The sequence below is a fragment of the Sinohyriopsis cumingii genome, chromosome 8, assembly GCF_028554795.1.
Source record: "Sinohyriopsis cumingii isolate HCF-2022 chromosome 8, ASM2855479v2, whole genome shotgun sequence".
Classification (NCBI taxonomy): Eukaryota; Metazoa; Mollusca; class Bivalvia; order Unionida; family Unionidae; genus Sinohyriopsis; species Sinohyriopsis cumingii.
This window is the reverse complement of record NC_142968.1, coordinates 58,561,938-58,585,909: the sequence shown is the minus strand read 5'-3', so window position 1 is coordinate 58,585,909 and position 23,972 is coordinate 58,561,938. Positions and strand designations below refer to the sequence as shown.

Genomic DNA, 23,972 nt, shown 5'->3' with positions numbered 1-23,972 from the left:
TGTTGTTACCTTCCTAATTTTTAAACAAGAGTGTTTTAATTTGCCATGAAATCGTGATGATGAAAGCGAATATTTCTATTCTGAAGTAGTTCTTACCTAAAAGTGCTGAGAGCTGAATTTGATGCCTACAAATGTTTTAAATAAATCCAGAGATTCAAGTGAATGTGCCATTACGTATGTATCTTCTTTGAGCTATCTTTATCTTTGCTAGCACGCATTAACTCGAATTCAACAAATTAGTCACTGCTATTTACACCGTGTTGATCATTTAATTATTACCAGTTTAATACTGAATACAGGATATTCTTAGGATGCCTTGTATTTTATGAGGCTACATATGTATTAGCGATAGCTTGATCATATTTAGTTCCAACACTATCGGACTAACAGTTTAACAATTATGAGATTATTTCATTGGACATTGTATGGAAGGTCGAACTTTACAACCGATGTATATGAAATAGCGATAGCTGTTGGCCTTACGTTAAACATTATCATACTTGTAGATGATATGGCCGCATGGATTAATAGCATGAAGCAAGAGCAGAATGGCCGAAATACAACGAAAAGTTTCTTGTCTAGTACATCATTCGTTTGAGATACTGATAATACCCGCATCTTGCCTAATAAAACAAAGCCAAATAACATTATCGGAGATAAAACTGCCCTGGCTTAATTAGTTTTGTTTGGTGTTATGTCATTTGTAATACAAAAGAAAGGCGTATGTCCATTATACAAATGCGGATATCCAGTTTTCGGTGCCACAATGTTGTCATTCTATATAAATATTTATAATGCCACACAATGCAGTTGCTCAACAATACATTTATTAATGCTAAATCTGTCTATTTCCATGGAAATTAATATTTAGCCTTTAAGTAATTGTCATCATTTTCAGACTTGATCGTTTTTTTTTGTTTAGTAATATTCTCCTAAACCAAAATTATATGAAACTTTTGTTTTCTTTTGCTGATATCTTTTGCTTTCTCAAGAAAGGCTCTCTAGAATTGATCAAAGATTTAATTGCTGTTGGGTTAAGTTTACGATTACCAACATTTTATTGGAAATAAATACATTTGTTTATAAAGTTTCGTAATTCAAAGGATGGAATACAACTACTGCTACTTCTACTAATCCGTTTAAAAGAAGATGAAGTATTTGACAAATTCCATTCAATCGAGGCCATAATATGTGTTGACAACCGACAGTTATATATTTTTTAAAACATCCCACTCTAACAGGGATACGACAAATTAAAATAAAAACAAATCCAATTATTATTATTATTATTATAATTATTTTTTTTCTATTATTACTATTATTTATTATTTGTATTAGAAATAATATCATAGCTAAAATAAGATCACTTAGATCTATATTAAACAGTAATAATTCATTGAAAACACTTTCATTTTTATCTGGAAAGAAATAAATAAGAACGTTTTCATTGTACCACTTATAGAATAATTTTGAAAATGTAAACATTACCGCCGTGAGAAGAATGCCGAATATACATGGACCAAATACAATTTTGTGCTCTGTAAAATGACGAAACGTTTGCTACTGATGACTCTATTAGTAATTAGTAAATTGTAAGCATCTTTGGTTAACATCAACAACGACGTTAACAAATTCGTCATCAACATCATCATTGTCATATGCATCTTCATCATCTTTCAGGCTTTATGAATTTTGTACTTAGAATAAAATTAATATTACATAGAAAATATAAATATTAGATATACTATCAATGCAATAACAAATAATAAAGACCGTACTTTGCGAGAAGTAGCACATAACGTGTACATGTTAATGGTTTTCTGATGCCGTTACCATTTGGATACATGGGAAAGTATCCGACTTTGATTCGTCATTATGAGATTGAAATATCACCAACTCCAATTGGCTGAGGCGAACGACTGTTTGCGGTCTCACTCTCGGCTAGGAATGGCTTTGACATCCCACACTTTCGTTATGTACGATTGCTATATGTGGTCATGTTGTCTTTGGTTGGGTTTTGTCATTTTCTCTATGTTTACAACTTGATTTCTTGTCAAGCTCATTGTTCTTCGTTTCGACCTAGGGGCTTCAATAGGGATGGAAATGCAATCGTGTTATTGAAGTAATTCAGGTGATATTACGTAACAAATTCACTGAAATAAGAAAAGATGACTCATGCCATTAGGGACGGTAATTTACACACAAGGCCTAGAAACGCTTGGCTTAAGAGATTGATAGACCAAAATCTAGATGGGATGTTGCTGAAATTAATAATGAAATTGGAAGTTGAAATGTCAAAAGATAACATACATCCATATGCAAAATATTAATTATAATGAAATATTTTCAATTAAACGAATCGAAATAAATTCTTCGATACTTGATAGGGTAATGCCTAAAACATGTGAGGCAAAAAGTTATTACGTTTAATACGTTTTCAGTTGAGTACGCGTTAAGTGACTTTATTAGATGTGTTGCGCAAAGCAAAACATATTTGCACAGATTTGGATAAATTGCAATTGTCATGGTTGACATGACAGAAACATCATAGTCAATTAAAACTGTAGAAAAATGAATTCTGACGTCGAAGGAATGTAGAAGAAAACAAGATATATTACGGAATTTTACAAGATATCAACGTTGATAGGAATGATTTAAAAAATAAAAGCGTTAGAAAGCATGATGCAACATGCATTTCGTCTACATCACATGTTAATCTGGCAACAGTCAATGCACAATTAAATAGTATTTGGTAACCTCCGGCAATTATACTAGTGATCGTACCAAATGCAATTGTGGAGTGCCAGGGCCAAATCTCGTCAAAGTAAAGACAGACTATGAATTATCTGCAAAATGAATCAGGTTAGGTAACTTTTCAGTGCCATACATGTAGCACTGTATTGTCCATCGTCTTAACTTTGTGCCCGTCTTTGGTTCGTGAGCCATGTTTCTCGCGACCTCACGCACGTGTTCTGTGATCATGATGTCATTAACTGGGACAGTACTTTTTGTTGATAGTGACAGCAAGTGCTGATAGGAAATAATCGATAAAATAAAATTTGAATACGAATTACAAGTCATTTGAAAGAAAACACAGCGAAATATCCAGTTTCTCTAATGCCGTATTTTCCACAAGTTTGTGGCCGTAGACTGAGTGTTACCTGTTCAAACCAGGACCGCCGTTATCATGTTTTTCTGCTTTACCATTTTTTCCCCCCGGAAAACCCACGACCAACCTTTTTGTGACGGCAAAGGCAAGTCAAAATACTGATTAATGTAACATGCACTTCTTACATACTTTGATAAACAATAAACCTGATGATAAACTATATCGAATTAAACTTTTCATTCAAATATTTCAACATAAGGGAAGAAAGCTTCGTTATGAAATGGCATGGAAAATCGCTTTGAAAATTCATTATATTTTATAATTCTATCGAAACCTTTAAAGACAATTTTAAAACGTGCTTATTTATTCTAAGACATTTTTATCATTATTATTCATTAATGTTTTATTGCAGTAAATATGCGTGTGAAAAGAAACATGGATACAATTATTAATAATACAGGGACATTCATAACCCTACACCTCCCACTCTCCTATCTTGTTTAAAAAACAAAAATATGAAAACACTCTCCCGTTAATTATTTGTAATTTATTTTAAAATATTCAACCCACCGATCAATAAAATACTTTTGTTTTCTCACGAAATCCTATATCACTCATCCTCCTGTCCGCCAAATGTTTAACAAAAGCATTAAACATTTTCACAAAAACCTTAGAGCATACGATACAGGTTTGCAAACCAGATCCATTTGGAAATCAAGGTCCAAAAAGTGTCAAACGACCTTACTAATCCACCAAAACCACACATTTGCAAAACAAGGCATTTACGTTCATGCACGAAAAATATAAGGCACTCAGCTTCTACCTGGTTTTATATGTTATTCAATATTTGTGTCTGCCTTATCAGTCTTGCAATTTCTTGAGTGTCTTAACGCGCTCTATGCACTGACTAATTATGCTACCATAATAGAGGAACAACTTGTTATAATTATCGGTTATCTACATTACGGCATTAAGATTATCAACAACCTACTTTCATTTACTTTACTGACTCTAATGCTAGGGATAATGTAATTCACTCAAAGCTGGAACACGTAGAGTTTAGCAGACGTTATAATTTCTAACTTTATTTATCAAAGATTAATTAGCTAACCTGTCTTACAGATGTAATTATCTGTACCGCTGTGCTAAACTACTAAATCTGAATGTCGGTTATTTATGTGTGAATGTTGGGTCTTGTTGTGCCTATGACCGTCTTAGACATGTTTTTTTGTAATCACTGGCTTTGTCGTGTCTAGAAAATAAAGATAATATGCAGTAGTATGGCAGACTCTTGTACTGGCTGCACATTAAACAATGATTTTGAATGAGAGATTGTAGTGGTTTTTAATATGAATTTGACTGTCAGTGGTGTAGTGTGATTTGGAGAATTGCGGGTTAGTGGCCTTGGTTGAGACTGAAGTTAGGGAGTTTGCTAAATTGGTGGTTTTGTGGAATTAGGATTGTCTGTGAGCTAGTGGTTTTGTGAAATTGACAGATAAGAGAGTGTGTGGTGGCTTAAGATTTTTTGTAATAAATTTCTTTTCATTGTGTGATGTTAGGAGCAATGCAGCTTGAAAAAGAGATAAAGTGGAATATTACGTTGTGACAATTTACTATTGTGTAGTGGGGCGACTATTGGTGTTTGAACAAGAAAAATTAAGCGATATATGGCTTTCTGTTAAGAAAATAAAACAGGGGTAGAGGAGCGTGAATGGCTTAAGGTTTTTAAAATATCAAGAGGTTGGTGGCCCGCAATCTAGATTTTTGTACTAGTATTCTCATCTGGCAACAAATAAAATATCAGGGAATCTTTGGTTTTTTTGAAAATTGATTGGAAAATAAACATTGGTCTGATCGAATAATATATTAAACGTTCCCTCAATTTAAAATTCTCCTAATACAAAGAAATCACAGTTGAAACTTTGATAAAGTACTCTTGGGTGTTTGTTTTTTTTGTGGTTTAAAGACATTTCTCAGCGCCAGATATGAATTGATATATATATATATATATAAGTTAAGGTTTGTTTCGATATTTTGAATTACCAACTGACTGAGGACATTGTCATAATCTTAAAAACAAACCGTTTAATATACAAGAAGCGACCCTGAGATCTTTGTTAACCCGAATATTTTTTTCTCTTACCTGGTTCTAAAATAATACTATTGACAGTCAATTATACAGGGACCAAGAGAAACATTCCTGGAATCACAGTTTTTGAGATACCAAAGTGTTTGTGTATATATATATATATATATATATATATTACCAAATAGAGATAAACAGATGTATTAATATTTGTATTATGTATAAAGCACACTTATTAGAGATATAGAAAATAAATAAAAAATAGATAAAAAAAATATTAAAAAAATATATCTTGACATAATCTTGACAAATGTTAAATAGGTTATCAGAACTCAATTAATATAATAAAACAATATGGTGTGCATAACGCTTACTATCAATTATTTTATAAATAATTAATCATATTATATTAAGAATTAATTTATTAATCAATATCATTTTTAAAGAATTAATAAACTTATTTTTATGATATTAGATTATACTTTTACCAGTTAAGTTTTTCTGGAAAGTAGAATAATATAAAAATATTCTTATCTAATTGTAAACAGGGGACATAATTCAGAAGAAAAAAAAAAACAAACAAAAAAAAAAAAGAAGAAAAAGCCCCCCAGAATTAATGAATGTCATATAGTGTTTTTGAATTTAGACCTTTTGGATACACCGTATTAAGACAGTGAATCCAACAGGTTTCCTTTAGCAAACGTTCCATTTCAGAATCAGCTTTAACAATAGGTTGGAAGGAGAAATCTTGCAATGTATGGGAAATTTTGTTAAAATGTGCGGCAACATGAGATGAAAATGATTGATCGATATAATTTTTTATATCTGATCTATGTTGGTTCATACGTTTAGATATTTGTTGACTGGTTTGTCCAACATATTGGATGCCACATTTTTTGCATGTTATCAAATAAATAACATCTGATGTTGCACAATTAACATCACAACGCATATTAAAAGTTTCTTTCGTATTATTACTATTGAAAGAAGTATTTTCATTAATAAATGAACAGTGTGAACATCTAGGTCTATTACATTTAGTTGATGATCCTATTTTATATGATAGTTTTTTTCTAATTTGGAATTAGCGAAACCGGTCACACATTCTACGTGTTGGTGTTGTTTATTTTATATATACATGTGTGTGTGTGTGTGTGTGTGTCCTTTACTGTTCGTTACTTCTACCATAATGGATAATGGTCATTTCTGGGTGAGAAGACATCAACTTCATCTAAATTTAGATTCTGCTCCTTCTACTCACCTTTTGATTTGCAGAGAAAAAGGTATACATTCATTGCTTGCATATACGCTGAAATTTAAGTTGAATCATTTTAGTAATATGGAAAATATGATTGGTTGGATCAATGAATTTAAAAGGAGGATAATTTTATTTGACCATCCTATAGTGATATGAAGATGCTTTTAAATTCTCTTTATCAGAGGAAAAGTAATTCCATCTACATGCATAAATGTATCGATTGTTCCAATCTCTCCCTCTATCTACATGTCTCTTTAAAATGTGCCAGAGACAATGTCGATCTTAGAGGCATCATGCTGATATGTTGCTGAGAAAGTATGGAAGGGAATATGGGTTTTTTCAGTCTTAACCTCGTATCTAAGAAGGCTATTTCAGTCCCTGCTTTTTATATATGTGCAGTCACATACAAGTTGAAATTTTCTTTGCTCCTCAAATGGAACATAAGTTTTGGACCAGTAAGTGACACATTTTCGTACACTCTACTTAATGAAAATACACTCTGCTTCCAAGCAACTTTCATGGCAAATTTCACAGACTGACCGTACCTGATTACATTTAATTTTATACTGAAGGCCTATTAATTTAAAATACGTTCAACTGCTTTATTTTCGTTTATACTACTCCAAGGTTTCAAATTAAGTGTCAGAAAATAGCACATACCAAGATTCTCTAGAATACAAAGTAGAAATTAAAAGGAACTTACAGCATTGTGAATTAAATCCCAACAGTCCTAAAGGTTTTATCAGAAGTGCATAAACGTAGAGTATTACAAATAAATACCCATGGTGTTCCAAATGAATTACAATTTAGAATGTGCTGATGTGCCAATAGCCTGGAATAATGCTTAAGTGCTAACAGTCTTGATTTCGCATAATGGAATAATCCAAAATGTCTTTTGAACGAAATCGCAATAATTCCAAAAACAGTGAATGAGTCCCAAGGTCTAAGAGCATATAGTTAATAATTGATTTCCTTCTTCGTTAAAGTCGCCGTCGCTTTCGAAAGCTCACATTATATGACAAGCTGGCGCAACCGACTCTAACCTTACCTTGTTAGGTTTTGATACAAAGTTCTCCAATTTGGATGACATTGTGAAAGCTTGTTGGTTCCCATCCAAGTGATCCAGTAGTGTAATAAGATGTAACTCTTATTTTACATTTGTGTCACAATCAAGACATCTGGCATTCTTTCTGATACGTTTACCTTTATGCTGCAAGTGTTTGTCAGTTTTATTCGTAGATTTACTAAATAAATTCGATTCCTCTGTAACTTTAATAGACAAATTGTTAGTTCCTCCACTTCAAACCTGTTCAATAAAAATATAATTCTGCTAAATATATCTACGAAACTCTGAAGCTGAAATGGATTTGTTAACCATGTCTTGAATACTGACATAACAGCCTGGGTATTTGTTACTTTGGATGTTAAAATATTTAAATACCAGACATCAGCTTCAAAGTACGCTCTCTCCTTTTATGTTCGATTAAAGTTTGTACATCATCATCTGAGAACTCAAGGTCAAATCTTCAGTTCAAAATAGTGTTGTTCACCTCTGCTAACTCTAATTGCTTGGCCTAGATAACGTGAACTACACATAGCTAACTGTTCGTCGCTAGGTTGCATCCTCTCTCCCATTATGTTACGGATCACCATTGGATGGATAAGGCGTCAAATATCTAACCATGCCAGAAGGAGTCAGTAGACACTCTTCTTATACCTTTAGGATCTAGACTTTGATGATGATCTGGCTGTCATTTCATCGAGGGACTCTCTTATCTCATCTTCAAGAGAAATCTGGCAGGCTCAGAAAGTACGCTAAACAGACTGGCCTGCATGGCAATACAGACATGAACAAACTATATTCATTTCACAATAGATTTCGCTTTAAGATCTGCAACATCAATAGGCCAGACAAGATCTCCAGTTTGAACCTATATGAAAGGACGGGCTGTAACATTTCCCTGGAGATGAAGATGCGCAGGATCAAATGGTAATGAGGATGCCACAAGAACAGTTACAGATACTCAAGGTAGCCCTCACATGGACATCAGCTGATAACTGCAAATACAGACGGCCAAAGATAACATGGCGAGGGACAGTGATGGCCGAGCTGGAAGAGATGTGCCTTTCCTGGGTCGAGGTACCAGCCATTGTTCAAGACCGACCTAGATGGCGGAAGATCGTTGCAACCTTATGTTTCAGACGGGACGAAGATGACTAACTAACTAAATATATGTTGGTGTAACAAAATGAATAAGAAAACAACTGTTTTATTACAGATATGAACAATCTATTAGAACCATGTCACACAGTAATAAATTGCATTGTCGAATTCGAACGCCAACGTGACATTTCTTATCTGGTAACACATAACTTATTCCGACGTGTGCAGGTTTGTTCTGTCTCTTAGCAGGATTGCTTCTTCTCTGAGGCGGTATCGCGCACGTAAATGATATCTAAATAATAAATCTCATAATGTTCCTATGCAAACCATCCCTTGTCAATCCACATCCCCAAAATTGCGGTAAACACCATCCTCTGCAATGACATCTTCTCTATGTTCATATTGTCACTATGATACTAACCCTGTTTATGCGTGGTCCAGACGTCCTTTAAAGCTTCATCACCTCTTGCTGGTTTTTGGGGGTTTCCTCTATGTTTCATTCGATAACAAGCGAAACAGAAGCTTATGCATAGTTTAAAAGGTTTGAGATTTGGCGCTGAGAGAAGAGAACTGGATACATTTATACGCATAAATATCGTGACCGTGTAGCAGTTTATGTACATAGTTACATTTTATGTCAGTCAAATCAGAAAGAGTAGCCGTCTTGTATATTACTAGGGATATAACAGAGATATACTGGGATGTCCACACTCCAAATGTTTTATACATTTGGTGCGCATGACCTACACTCACCTGAAAATTTCCTCAGATGAGAAAGTGTTCGCATCTCCACGGAGTTGTGCCGCACATATCTCCGCCATCCATTTACTGGTTAGGTGTGCCTTAATGCTTAAAAAGGCACACCGGAGGGGACACATTTCTCTATTAGCTGCGTGCAACTGTTCTCAGAAAGACAAAATCATATTAATCGATTTAATATAGCTTGCCTTGGTACTCGCAGCTAATACTACTGACATTGTCGCTAAGTATGCCTCTTTGCTTTCGTATCACCAAAGTCATCCAGATTCTCGTAAACAGGGTGTAGGCGACACAAACCACGATTCAGTCTGATTCCGCTAAAGGCGCCAGCGCCTGCTATATGAACTCATCGAATTTGATGACTATAGAATACGTATTGAGATAAAAATGTCTGTAGAATCAAGCCAGCTTAATTGCGACATTTATCGCCTTGGTGTTTTTTTTTTTTTTTTACAGCGCGAACACCAATATATGTACTCCTTACTTTTCAGAAACTGAATCTCAGACATAGGTAAATCTGCTTTATATTTCAGAAAGAAAGAAATACAAAAGGTTTAGATAAGTAAAATAATAAAAGTTGAAAACCTAATCATTACTACTGTAAAAATAAAATAGTTGTTACCTACGACTCCGAAAGAAAATGTTAAGCATCATTAGTTTACATAAACAACGACATCAATACAATTCATAATGAACATGATGATGGTCATGATTCAGGCTATATGGATTCAAAAGAATTATTATAAAATGAATATTAAATATAAAACATAAATGTTAGATATATTAAAAGTAAAATATAAAATATAAAAAACTACTACTTAGTGAGAAGTAGCATGGAAAGTGAAGATGTTGGACTGGTTTTCAGGTGCCGATAAATATATCGGATACAGCCGGAAGTAAACGACCTGCCATTATGACACTGAAGAATCACAAATTCGATTGCTTGAGGCCGAACGAATGTTTTCGGGCTCGCCATCGGTGAGGTATGCCTTTGTCATTCCACGCCTACATAAGGTACGAGCACTGTCTGTGGTTGGGATTTAAACATTGTCACTTTGCAGACAACTTGATTTCTTATCAAGCTCATAGTACTTCGTTTCGACCTAGGATCTTCATTAAGGGTGAGAAAGCAATCATGTAATTGAATTGATTCAGGCTGATTTGACTTAACATATTCACTGAAATAAAATAAACGAATCCTGTCGCTAGGGATAGTTAAATGCACACAGAGGGATTAAGAGATGCTCGGATTAAGAGGCTGATAGACCGGACTCAAGGTGAGATATTAATGAAATTTATAATAAGGTGGACATTTAAATTTTAAAGATTACATACTCGCACATGCAGAAAGTTCATTATATAATAAAATATTTTCAGTTAAATAAATCGAATGAAATCTTCGATAATTGATATGCAAGTGCCAAACCAAGTGAGACAAAATGTTAATAATTTGTTTACAGATGTATGTGCCTATTAGTGATCGTATTGGATGTGTTTCGCAAAGCAATAAATGTTATCCATGCAAATTTGGATCAATTGCAATTATCACGATTGTCATGATAGCAACATGCTGCTACACAATTACATCTGTAGCAATTTAAATAATTACACATAATAAATAATGAAACTTGATATGTTACGTTTTTTTTATTACAACAATTAAACGTTGAAAATATTGTGGAAATGCATTTATAAACATTAAAGGCATTAAAAGCACGATACAAGATGCATTTTTCCTACATCATATTTAATACGGCAACAATCAGTATACAATTGAATAGTTTTGGTGAACTCAGGCACGGACAAATGGAGTAACAGATCAAGGCAAAGCAATCGTACGGAAAGTAGAAATGGAGTGCCAAAGCCAAATCTCGTCAAAGGCGATGCAGACTATGTTCATCCGCTTAAATCAATAAATTTGGTGATATTTAGGCACCACAATTATAGCATTATATTTTATGCATTAATTTTAGAAAGATTTCAAATAACACGATATAATAGTACTGTCTGCGCAAGTAATAATAGCGGTTTTTGGATTTTATCACCCCAGTATTACTCAGCCTGTAAAAATAGAATTTTGATAATCAAGTGTTCCTGCGTTAGCAAATATTATTTTCTTTAGCTCTTTTTGTATCTCTACATGACGAGAAGGCGGAGTTAAAAAATGTTTTCCCACGACCTCAGCCGATCAGTAAATAAAATACTGCACAATAATTTCATGGGCTTATTTTGACCAATCAGAAGAATCACATTAAGTGATATGTCCATATGTTATAATACGAAAAATATAAAACTGCACACACTATATACAGAGCGTACCGACTTTGTGATAAACAACTGAATGTAATATTAAAAGAATATAGTTCTTTATGATTATCGTAAAAGTAATCAGAGCAAAATTAAAGTTATATCAGGTACAGACTACGTTGTGGCATACAAAGACCCCAAGTGCAGATATGTGTAATGTGTTCCAAAACTACTTTAATCAACTTTCGTTTCTTACCGGTGCTACTAAGTAATCTTAGTTTTGTGGTGCAGATTTCAACGATTCGAGAAATGTTATGTTCAAATAATCTATTTCAATAAACGTCTAAAGCAACTATTAATTTGTTTTGTTATTTGGCGTAGACTCATTTTAACCAGGTTCGAGAGTATCATATCTAGCAGTATATAAAGGTTACGTTCCTGAACACCCACCCCAATATTCTTTCATCCACTTTTTAACACCAGACCACCCACTGTCCTATCTTGATTTCGTAAGAAACAAATTTGAGGTCATCATCCCGTTTATCTTTTTCACTTTATTTTTCAAAAAGCAAACCTTGCAGACACTATAAATATTTTTCTTGTAAGAAACAAATTTGAGGTCATCATCCCGTTTATCTTTTTTACTTTATTTTTCAAAAAGCAACCTTGCAGACACTATAAATATTTTTCTTGTCTCACTAACACCTATGACCGCTCCGGTGGCCTAGTGGTTAGAGCGTCCGCCTTGGATGCGGGAGGTCGTGGGTTCGAAACCCGGCCGAGTCATACCAAAGAAATGGTACTAACAGCTGCTCGCTTGGCGCTCAGCATTAAGAGGTTAGTGTTAAGACTGGTCGGCCTGGTATCAGGATAATGCGATTGGGTGGGACATCATGCTACGTCTGCGGCATGATGCCCCAGTGCTATACATCACTACAAACTGTCACACTGCAGACATCGTAGCGATATGACTGATTTTTTTTTAAAGCTACGTTACAAAATCCAAATCACACACACACACACCTAAGCCACTCAACCTCCTGTCCGCCAAATGTTTGACAAAAGCACTAGGCTTACAACACTAATCATTGCCAAAATAATTACTAAAACACATGGTACAATTCCACTTGGAAACCAAGTTCGGGTATTGTTCAAAAATACCTCACTAGTCCACCAGAAACAACATTTAACAACGTTTAATCCATACACTTAAGATATATACTGTATTCAGCTACTACGTGGTTGTATTGAGAATTCAAAATTTCCGTCCGTCATTTAATTAGTTGTGTTTCTATATGCACTGACCAATAAATTTATCAATATGGCGGCTGAATTTTGTCTCATTGTGTGTTACCTACATTACAGCAGAGCCCGGATAAGACTCCCAACGTCTTATTTAAATACACTATTTAAAATGTACTGACTCTAATACTGGAGATATGTGATTCGCTCACAGAGGCATCTCATGGACTTTAAGCGAATCTTCGAAGTTTACTTATTGAAGCGTAATTATCTAGCTTGTTTTGCATATATAATTACCTGTACCGCTGAACAATCCGGGCAAGATTGCTAAATATGCTAAAATGGATTTTGTTATGTTATGTGTGAATGTTGAGCCTTGTTATGTCTATGACAGTCTTTGAGATTTCGTGCTTTGTAATTACTGGCTTTGCTGGGTCTAAGTTACCAGAGAAGTTAACATACCCTACCGTTGCAGGCTTTTGGATTGGCTACGAAGTAAACTATACTTTTAAATAATAATTGAATAATACATTTTAAACCTAATTTGAGGTTAAGTAGTGTAATGACTTTTAGTGTGGCAGCCTGTGATTGTTTGGATGGGTGGGTGGGTTGTGAATTTGGGAGGTTGGTGGCCTAGTGTTTCTTGCGCGAATTTTCAGTATTGGTGATCTAGTGTTACTGTGTAAAAATGACGGATATGGTGGTCTATGATTTTTGTAAGAAAACGCATTGTCATCGTGTGATGTTTGAAGTATTGGTTTTTGGGAAAAGGGTAGGCGACCTTTTACTTTTAGGACAAAATATTTATTCCATCGTGTGATGCGTAGAGTATTGTCGTCTGAATAAGAAAGATAGGCGACCTATGGTTTGCTGTCAAGAAAACAAAATCGAACGAATGAAGTGTTGCTGGCTTAGAGTTTCAAAAATATCGGAATGGGCAGAAGGTTGATGGACCCTAATCTAGATTTTATGTACTATTACTTTCTCATCTGGCATCAGGTTTAGTATCAAAGAATCCTCATGGTTTTGAACTTTGTTTTGAAAATAGATGTTGGTGTTATCGATTTATACATTAACCAATATACTGACACGTACATTTCTCCTCTCCAACCGATATTTAAAAGATAAACTATACAGTAATACCTTTAATTTAAAACTCTCATAAGAGAAAAGCAATCGTTGTAGAAACGCTGTACAAACTAAAAAACACTTAATTTTAGACACAAATTGCTTTTGTTTGTCACTTGATATATGTCTAGAAAGACATCTTAACCATAATTTCTAGAATTTTCAGTACATGGCTTCGTCGTCACAGCGAAAGGAACGGAGAAAGGAAAGGTACATTAGAAAAATGCAGTAAAACAGATCTGCAACTGGGAAGAAGTCAATGATATTTATTTATTCTAGTTTAGGGTCAGTTTAGTTAAGTATGCTCATTGAAATAAACCAGAGCCTGCATGCGCCTAGGATTGCTTTGGATAACTTAAAAGATTTATCGACATTGTACCATCAACACGCAGACGAGAAGCGTATTCTTAATATTGTTTTGATTCTCTAAGAATACTTCTCAGTCTTACTTGTTACTCCAGGCTAAGCTTCCAGTAATATGCTATAAGGGGAGCATGGTTTACGGTACATTCCTATACGTCCCATTGTGATAGGCACGTGTATTCCTTGTAAGCAAAGTATTTTCCTTTTACCAAAAGTATGTAATTTAGAAAGTGTTACTCTGGATATTGCTTATTTTGAATATAAGGATACAAGATGGACTAATACACACTACACATACACAGATCGTAAAACTTTATGTTTGGATCGATGTTACTGTAGTTTCGAATTGACCAAGGCAAGTAAGTTATTAAAAATATATGATTGTTAATCTTTATGAGTAGAACTTATAAGTGTCATTTTTTAAACACAGTACATAGCTTGAATATATGATAAGTGTTTTTAAATGGAGTAAACAGGTTATTGTGGCCAAATGGCATTGGGAGCTGTAGAAGAAATCTTCATGACAAACTTGTTGGGACTTACGTTCAGGTCCTGGTGACCTAATTTCTGATTGATTACCTACTAAAGGAAATGACCTTTTCGACAGAATGATATAGAAATCATTAGTCGACCCTCATTCTGGTTTAGAAACTGCGTCTTAGTTTGTCTTATAAAAGATGGTTACCTGAGTATTGGTTATTTCGTATTTCAGACATCACTCTTAGTGGAGTCATTCAATTATGTCCATTTGAGAAGATTTAATTTATTTATTTCAACTGTTCAAGGTGATCATAAACTTTGGATTAAGCAGCTGCGTTGGAATTAGTCTGAAGACATTTTAGAATTAATCATTATGGTATATCAATAGTATTAGAATATCAAATTATTCCTAACTATTGGCACACCAGCACAAAGGACTTTACCTCATTTAGATACCAGTGGAACTCATTTGATGTACTCAGGACTTTTGGACTTGTGATTTAACATTTAGGACAATTTGGAATTAATTCCAGATACTGTAAGTTATTTTTCATTTTGTATTATACGGAAATTAAATTGTTGAATTTTGCAAAACTTTATGTTGGTTTGAACTCTTTTCTGTCACTTAGTTTAAGATCATAGAGTCGTAACAGTGTGTGTGTGTGTGTGTGTCTGAGTGTGTGTATGTGTATGCAAACTTAATAATTAGACAGTGCAAATTTCTTTGCCCTGCCTGAGGGCTTTTGACTCTCATGCAGTCTTTTCATAAGGTATTTACAAAACATTTACAAAACATAGACAGACAAGATAAGCACACAAAAACCTACCACAAAACCGCCTTGTGTACGAACCTTTACATGATTGCATGACTAATTAAAGTTTTGGTCGAAACCGTTAGATATCGTGTCTTATTGATTTTATCTTCAAGGATAAGATCCCAACCGAGTTGGCTAACTCATGTTCATGTAATGATATTAATAATGTCAACAATAATAATAATTATATTAAGCTAAGAACCACAAAACAGCACTGAATGTAGGTAAATGAATATTGCCGAAAAGGAGGGAATTTTGTTTGTTAAAATATGGATTCTAAACAGGCGTTGATTTAATGTTCATGTCAGTGCCATTTTGATGCCTTCTTGGCTTGGGTTGATTTGGTTTCAGTGTTCGTAGGCAGCGTGTCCAGTAAATTCCCTTTCTTTCTTTGTTTTAGAACTGTTTGCAGATGTGGGCAGTTGCAGTTAGTATGATAACACTGGAAATATGGTCGAGGCAAGGGAAGTGTTCCGTTACTAAATATCTGTCCAGCTTTTTGTACTTAACCAGACATGTAGCTATCGGTCAGTTTGTGCCGTGTTGCGGTTCTGCAACGTACTGTAGGTAGCAAATCTTACGTGTCATTAGACGTGTTACATGTTCTGTTGTGCACATTCTTTTTGGACCATGCATATTCAAATATGTGCTTGTAACTGAGCTAGAGAATGTGTTGTTCTCTATCATATATGAACAGTTTTTATCACCTCAGGTGTCAGATATATTAGTATTATACTTGCTTGTGACATGCGTTTACTTTGCTCTGACTCGGATGTCAGTAGTTAATGTTTATGACGTTTTTCGGCCTGCTATAGGTCTCTGCATGTTTATTCGAGAGGATTAATTTGGCAATTTCACATGATTCTAAGACAGACGAGAGGTTCTGGATGCTAGCTATTTTGGGGTTGCTTGGATGTCCGATCAGCTTTTTCCGTTTTGCTTATTTTAAGAGGTAAATGGGGTTATTTTGTTTACCCGTCTGTGTTGTTATCGCTATCAGGTCTTTGTCGTAACCTCGTTTCATCAAATGTTCATACAACTCGTCATATCTTTCTCGGAATGTTTACTCTTCGAAGCAAATTGTACGTATCCTCAGTGCCTAGAAATTCGGGTTCGTATTATTGGAATGTTTAAGACGGTAACTGGATGAGATACGATACTGGTACTTATTCGTCGGCTTTGTGTATATGTACATATGGAGGTTGTTTTCCACAACTATGGCTGTCGAGTCTAGAAATAAGTTGAATTGAAGACTGCTAACGTGAACGTTATTAAAGGAGACCAAATTAATTGATTTTGGTATAAAGCCATTCAGATTTTCTCTTCCATCTTGACCTTTCAATTCTACGACATCGATGGAGCGGACACGCTGGTATGATGTAATTATCACGGATGTTAAATGTTGATTCTCCAGTCTTCCCATCAGAATATTAGCGGTTCCATTAATTTGGAGGTTGTTTGAAACTGAGATTTTAAACTAGCTCCAGAAGTCTTGAAAGAATATGACATTCCTTTGTTGCTTATGTTTTCCACTTTTACTCTGCCCGTTTCTAATTAATTACCGCAATAGCCTTTATCTGCAGGCTTGATTGTGATATTGGTTCTGTTTTGCAATGAATATAGGTTTTTGTTCTCTTTTTTGCTCAAATTTGAGTATTTGGAAGCATGGCCATTTTATCATGGAAGTTCAAACCGGTGAGGTGCGATATCCACAAATTTGAAACCTAACTTCTATTGATCAATATACATTCAAAGCTGCATATTTGTCTCTCCTCTCTGTTTACAGTCGGTCTTGTTTGTCTTTGCTTTGTAATTTTGCCCTTGACAAAAGCACAGCGAGAATCGAAATCGCTTAAGTTAGTTACACACACACACTCCAAATTCGTTAGCACTATTCGTTGTCAGTTGTTTTACAATTATATTTGATGAATCTGCTGACTTTTCATGTTTGATAATGCTGTGAATACTAAAACAAGATGCAGTGTTACTGATATTTTGAGATGGGATGGCTGATTCGTCTGTCTGTTTGTAACTGAGAACGGTCTTTCATAAGACTAGTTGAAATACATACTACCTCTCTTATAAAAGTGACAGAGCACATATTGCGAAAGTCTGCATCATTAAAATTATAATAAATACCACGAACCATTTGATCTACATATATATGTTAAACCTATTAATTACGTATCAATAAGACCATAATCATAGATTATCTGTATAAATATCTGTCAAATCTACACGTGTCTGTTTTGATGTATTCTTGAGTTAGGAGCCAACATTTGCAAGTTTAAAGAAGATTTGGCATTTAAACTTTACTGCATGTCTACCACTATCATACGCGTATATTTTGCTTGGTCAGCAGCTTGTTCTGATATCTCTCTCTCTCTCTCTCTCTCTCTCTCGTTTTCAAAATGTAAATAAAAGTAAATCATCTAAGAAACATTCCTACCTCAACATAAGGTATGAACTTTAATAGTCTATTTTGTAGTGATGCTATACCTGCTCACAAGGATTTACTCCCTGTTTAAAAGAATAAATTATGATATATTTGATTGCTGTTTCGTTGCTGATCTCAGTCTTCCAGTCAAATAAATGGATCATTAATTATTCATGTCACGTAGCTTTCATAATGACTTAACAAGTTTAAATGTCGGGGAAACCACAAAACATGACAGATGGTATAATGGTTTAAAAAGTGAAACCACGCTCTTGTAAACTCAGGTACAAATGAATACAGTCAAAATTAAAGAAATTTCATAATGAAATATAAACATTGATCACTTTTACGTCCAGATTAGTATTACGTCAGCATCATTTTCTCCACCCAGCTCTTCATATTGTTAACGCCTTCATGCTGTAATCTTAGGAATCAGCTTCAAATGCTCTCAACAAGGCGCTTTATTTTGGGGACACATAAGGCAGTAGTAGTTTACGTACATTATACGTCATCGAAATCCTTTCACATCCTTATTTGTGTTCAATTACGTAATCGAAAACACTAGGGGTTTTCCTATTCAGAAAATAGCGATGAAACTGACATAGATAAGAGAATATAAACCGCCTAATGTTTAGTCTATGAAAGGTCCTGTCCCAGTAAGAAGCACATTGTAAGTACATGTCCATAGAACACACATACATGCATCTACACACATCACCTCCTCGACGTTTGGGGCTCAAATTTCGAAGTAAGAAAGGCTCATTCTAATTAAGTTAGTTACTCACAGTTAAATAATCAGTCCTTACATCTAAATACCTTCTTTTAAGCAATCAGTTCGTAACTTTTCTGGGACAATTCTTTGACTAATAATGGTATTTTTCTAACTTCATATGTTGATATGGCCAAAAACTTCCATTGTAAGACATCGGCTGTTCCATGTTCTTTGATGCGCTATCCTCATGTACATGCATTGTAAGATTAATGGCCTTAAGTCCATTTTAATAGGGAAGCCAATGATCCACCGCACTTGCTACCTTTGCATCATATATATTTTTCAGGAAGTGTTCGAAAATGTCAACATTTAAGGCGTTTTTGATCCTGTTGGTTCTGACATCTTCGTTTCTCGATGACTCCGAAGCGTTTAGATTCCGGCGTTTGAAAGACCGTGTAGTCAATGCCGTAAGACGAATTGGCAGCGCGATACGGGATGCTGTCAAACCCTTATGTCAATCTGCCTGTCCAAAGGTGTGCCCTGTCGTCGGTTCAGCAGTGGGACTGCCATCTGAGATCACGGGAATTGGGTGTCATATCGGATGCAGTAAACTGTGCAAGAGAAGTGTGAGCGTTGTTTCAGACTATTTTTAATTAGGTTCTAGTAAAATCAAGAATAATCCGGTAAAACATTTAAACTTGACATGTGGGCAATACTGTCAATAGAAAGGAAACATTCAAGTAAATCATAGTTATTTACAGAGATGCAGTGTATAATAATGCAGTGTATAATACTGAGTTTTAACAGAGGATGCAATTTCATATATGGTTAATAATAATAATAATAATAATAATAACAATAATAATAGTAATAATAATAATAATAATAATAATAATAATAACAATAGTAATATTTCAGTCTTCACTATATAGAACTACGGTATAAAATACACACACACAAACACCCGCACACAAGTGCAACAAATGTCAATAGACCAATGAGAGTCAGTCACAATTACAAACATAAAGTATTGTCTCAAAATTCTAGTTTGAGTAGCCTCAATTCTTGATAAAACAATACTGATTTCTCTTCAAAGCTTCTGAATTTGTCGTTGATTGGATCAAAGTGTATTAGTCTTAAACAAGGTACGAGGGCAGGAAGGAAAAAATTCTCCTTTAAAACGCTGACTTATCATTTGATTACTTCATCACGTTCAACCAGTTCCCATGTTCAGGCTCTATCCTATTTCGATTCCTATTTTTATCTTTAGATTCCCAATTTTGTAATGTCAGACGTTCAGTACAGAGTTCAGCCCATGTCTAAAGATTTCAGTCATTATGACCTGAATGGAGACAAATTGATATCACCGGAGGAGTTTTCGAGAGCTGAGAGTCTGCCGTTATTGGAGGTTTACGATATTTTCAAATTTGCTGATGTTGATGGTAAGTTACAATTCGTAGATAATTCTGAGCATTAAACAGACGTACCATTTCACTAGGGATGTTGTTTCAAAACAAAATATACCAACCTCCCACCCACCGCACGTAAGTGCCACCTATTCATTGTATGTAGTGAAGGTATATATGCATGTATCCATCCATCCATCTTGATGTAAATTATCAGTGTATGGATGATGCTTTCAGAAACATGCTTTTAGTTACCCTACTAAATATTTGTTACAAACCATTGACGACTTATGATAAAACAACAAATTTCCGACTACTACTTTTAGTTCAAATGAGCAAGAAATAAATCATTTATTTGTCAAAGGCAAACATTCTAATTTTTAAATAGGTTTACTTAACGTAAGAACTGTTTTTGGTCTCAAGCATCGTAAGTATGTCTAAATAGTTGTATTAATGTATTTCCGATTCTATCCATGCTACATAATTATTCGTATGAGTACAGTTTTGAAATTTTCTTTACTTTTCAGGCGATTATATGCTGGATATGGACGAATTTGAAACGGCCCCATTTGTTTTTACAAGTAAGAAGATTGCTTTAATGCTCCGATATCTGACTACAATCAAATTATTTACAAAGGGAATTAATTGATTCAATGCACAATGCCTTTTACACCAAACCATATATAATTATATTCAACTTATTCTTAATTGCGTGACACAATTTGGAATTTTTCTTGCAAATAAGAAAAGCAATTGCGATTTATATACCAAAATTATTTGACTCTGAATCTCTTCCTCCAATTACAAGGTCTATGTTAGGTTTGATTTCGCAGGAAAAAGGTTTTCATTGCTTGAGGGGCTGCCGTATTGTCAAATATTATCTGAAATATTTATGTAGTAAGGAAGATAACCTTTACGCATGATTATGATTGCAAATATTGTCAATTATTACGCCAAAATTACTCGAAAGAACTGATTATCCTCAGACTTCTTACTATTATTCTTTTAATGCATCCATAGCTACATTTATACAACACATATCACGTTGTCACAGCTACATCTAATACTTGTCTATCTACAGATGAGATGGCTGCAAAGATAAATGGCATGATTGAGAACAAAGACCGCAAGGATGATACAACACCCAACATGGTTCAGGACTTCTTTAACATCACCAATCAGACATCATCCTCTAACAACACCTGGGATATAGCTTCTGTTGTGTGAACGGCATTTTAAAGACTATAATAATATTTCCTGCAAAGCAATTCCATGAATGTCCATTCAAGAGGAATTTGGTTGGTGGCGAAACATGGGAAGATACAAACATTATCTACAGTTTTATTAAATTAATTAAAAATTAATTAGCAAACATCAAATCCAACGTTTGATCTCAACATATTGTATTTTTAGTTAATTTTACATATAATTGCACTTAAAGGCACACCAAGCCTTCTTATTTTTATACGAAAAAAGTTTCACTATATTCGTAATATAATGTATTCAATCTTTCTTACGAGGGGAAAATAAAATTTTAAAACCTATCCTCCTTGATCGTTTGGTACGTTTACCATCTTTTTGCAAAATGCTTTTTTATGGGTTAGATGTTTAAGATGACAGCTGGTATCGGAGAAATATTGATGGGAGTTTGCATGAGAAGTATCTTGTAATATGGATCGGGTATCTAATAATATTTCTCTGATAACTCTAAAGTCAATTGGATGATGCTATGGAAATTATTAGCAAGTCCGAGTAACTGCACGAGTTGACCTTGTATTGCTTCCCATATACTTTCTACGTCATCAAAAAATCTCTACCAGTTTATGGATAAATTAAATAATTACCTAGGGATCTCGATGGAAAGCTTTCCGGTATGATTTGTCTACACTTGGCCCAAACCAAGACTATTTATGGAGTCTCAAACTAACGATACCAAATAATTCTTCTCATCCTTGCTGTCTGTGTCGGTAAACACTGGCATTTGTATATATATATATATATATATATATATATATATATATATATATATATATATATGCTGGGATTAGACGAGATCATCGAAGTGCATATTTCCGAATACATTAATATCTATTGACCTTTAAGATTGTCGTCTCTTAAATATTCATACACAATGTCATTTCCAATCCAAATACAGTTGTTTTTTTATAAAAAGTATTATAGTGCAGACCTGTTACTAAGGCAAAGGCGTTAAAAATTGCATGGGTTTCTTGAGGGACAATAGAGAACCATCTAATAACAGAAAAGCATCATGAGCGTGATGCTCTAACATGAACTCCTTTTTATTATAGAGAAAGCTTGTAATATTTGTGATATGTTTAGTTCTAGTCCAAGAAGGTTATGCTATAAAAATAGGGTGCAAGAGGGTCTCCCTGTGGACGACATATAGAAAGGGGATAAATTACCATTATTAATGACACAACTTTGGATTTATTGCAGAACACACTGAACCAGTAACAAATGCATTCACCAAAGTTAAAAAATTCAGAGCACTATCGAAAGCCTTTACAAAGTCTATCAAAATGGTATGATCTAATTCAACCTCATACCACCTTGTTTTTATCTTAAAATTACAACATCCACCTGTTATTTCCTCATTTATGCTTAATCTGTTTGTTTGGTTCGGTCCTTACATAACAGAGAAGTCATTATGTTGACTCGCTTGACTCGCATAAGAATGTAAAGAATGTATTGCAGCTTCAATTTTTCGAACATTTTTGTTTTTTCCTGTTTTGCCTTAGTGGATGAATAAATAATTGACCCTGATCTAATAACCATTTTAAGAACTTCAAAAATTATTACAACTTAATTTCGCCTGAAGTATATTTTTCTCATCACCGTCACAATAGTATTCTTATACTGTGTTGGGTATATATTTTAACCAAATAAATATAGCCATTTCGCTTTAACAACTTGGAGTAGAATTTTAAGTATCCCAAAATATAAATGTAATACAGGTATATAATTTTTTTTGGTGTTATTAATGAATACTCTGTTTATTGCCTGGAAAAAGTGATGTGTCTGCATAATCTGAAAGCAATTCCACTAAGATACAATAAAAAAGTCCAATCCATTCTGTTTCACAGGGTTTGCATGTCGTCAGGTATAATATCTTTTGTTAATATTGACCCTTCCGCATGGGTCTAGTAGGCTAGCTTGATTTTCGTTATCTCCTGGACTTCTGTTAGAGTCATGGAGTGAATAACGTATGAAAATAGAATAAGTGTCAAACACGATATCCCGAACAACACTCCAACAACAACAGAAAAGAATTCTAAAAATGTATAATGTCCCCTTGTGAAAAGCTCAGCATTATCATTAATATACGTACTTTCTACTAACTTATAAATGAAAGAGAATCTATCTATAATAAAAATCACCCATTTTCTGTAAATAAAACAATAAAACTTATTTCTAAACAGGACGAACTTATCTCTAAACAGGTCAAACTTTTTCTAAACAGGATAACCTATTTCTAAACAGGATAAACTTATTTCTAAACAGGATAGCTTTCTGTCTGTATTTCTTCTATCTATTCATAATGTTCTTAGGCTATCTTTGAAAGCTCTTCTTTTATCGATCTTCAAGTGTTATTATTATTATTATTATTATTATTATTATTAAGCATTATTTTTGTGATGCGTGCAAGTTTGAGAGGGTATAGGGGTTTATGCTAACAGGCAAGGCGATGTGTGCCGTAACTGCGGACCCTGGTTCTATTCTCTGTCAGGGCCGTCGAGAGCGATCA

At 34.2% G+C, this 23,972-nt stretch overlaps 1 protein-coding gene across 1 annotated transcript; it reads left to right on the top strand.

Annotated features, from left to right (window-relative positions):
* The first annotated feature begins 18,615 nt into the window (after positions 1 to 18,615).
* On the top strand, positions 18,616 to 21,750 carry LOC149793608 (uncharacterized). Its single transcript, XM_089967570.1, has 5 exons — positions 18,616 to 18,758; positions 19,147 to 19,426; positions 20,071 to 20,242; positions 20,734 to 20,787; positions 21,288 to 21,750. Exons 1-5 carry the CDS (start codon positions 18,727 to 18,729, stop codon positions 21,431 to 21,433), a joined length of 684 nt encoding a protein of 227 aa, XP_089823696.1. The 5' UTR covers positions 18,616 to 18,726; the 3' UTR covers positions 21,434 to 21,750.
* The last annotated feature ends 2,222 nt before the right edge of the window (positions 21,751 to 23,972 follow it).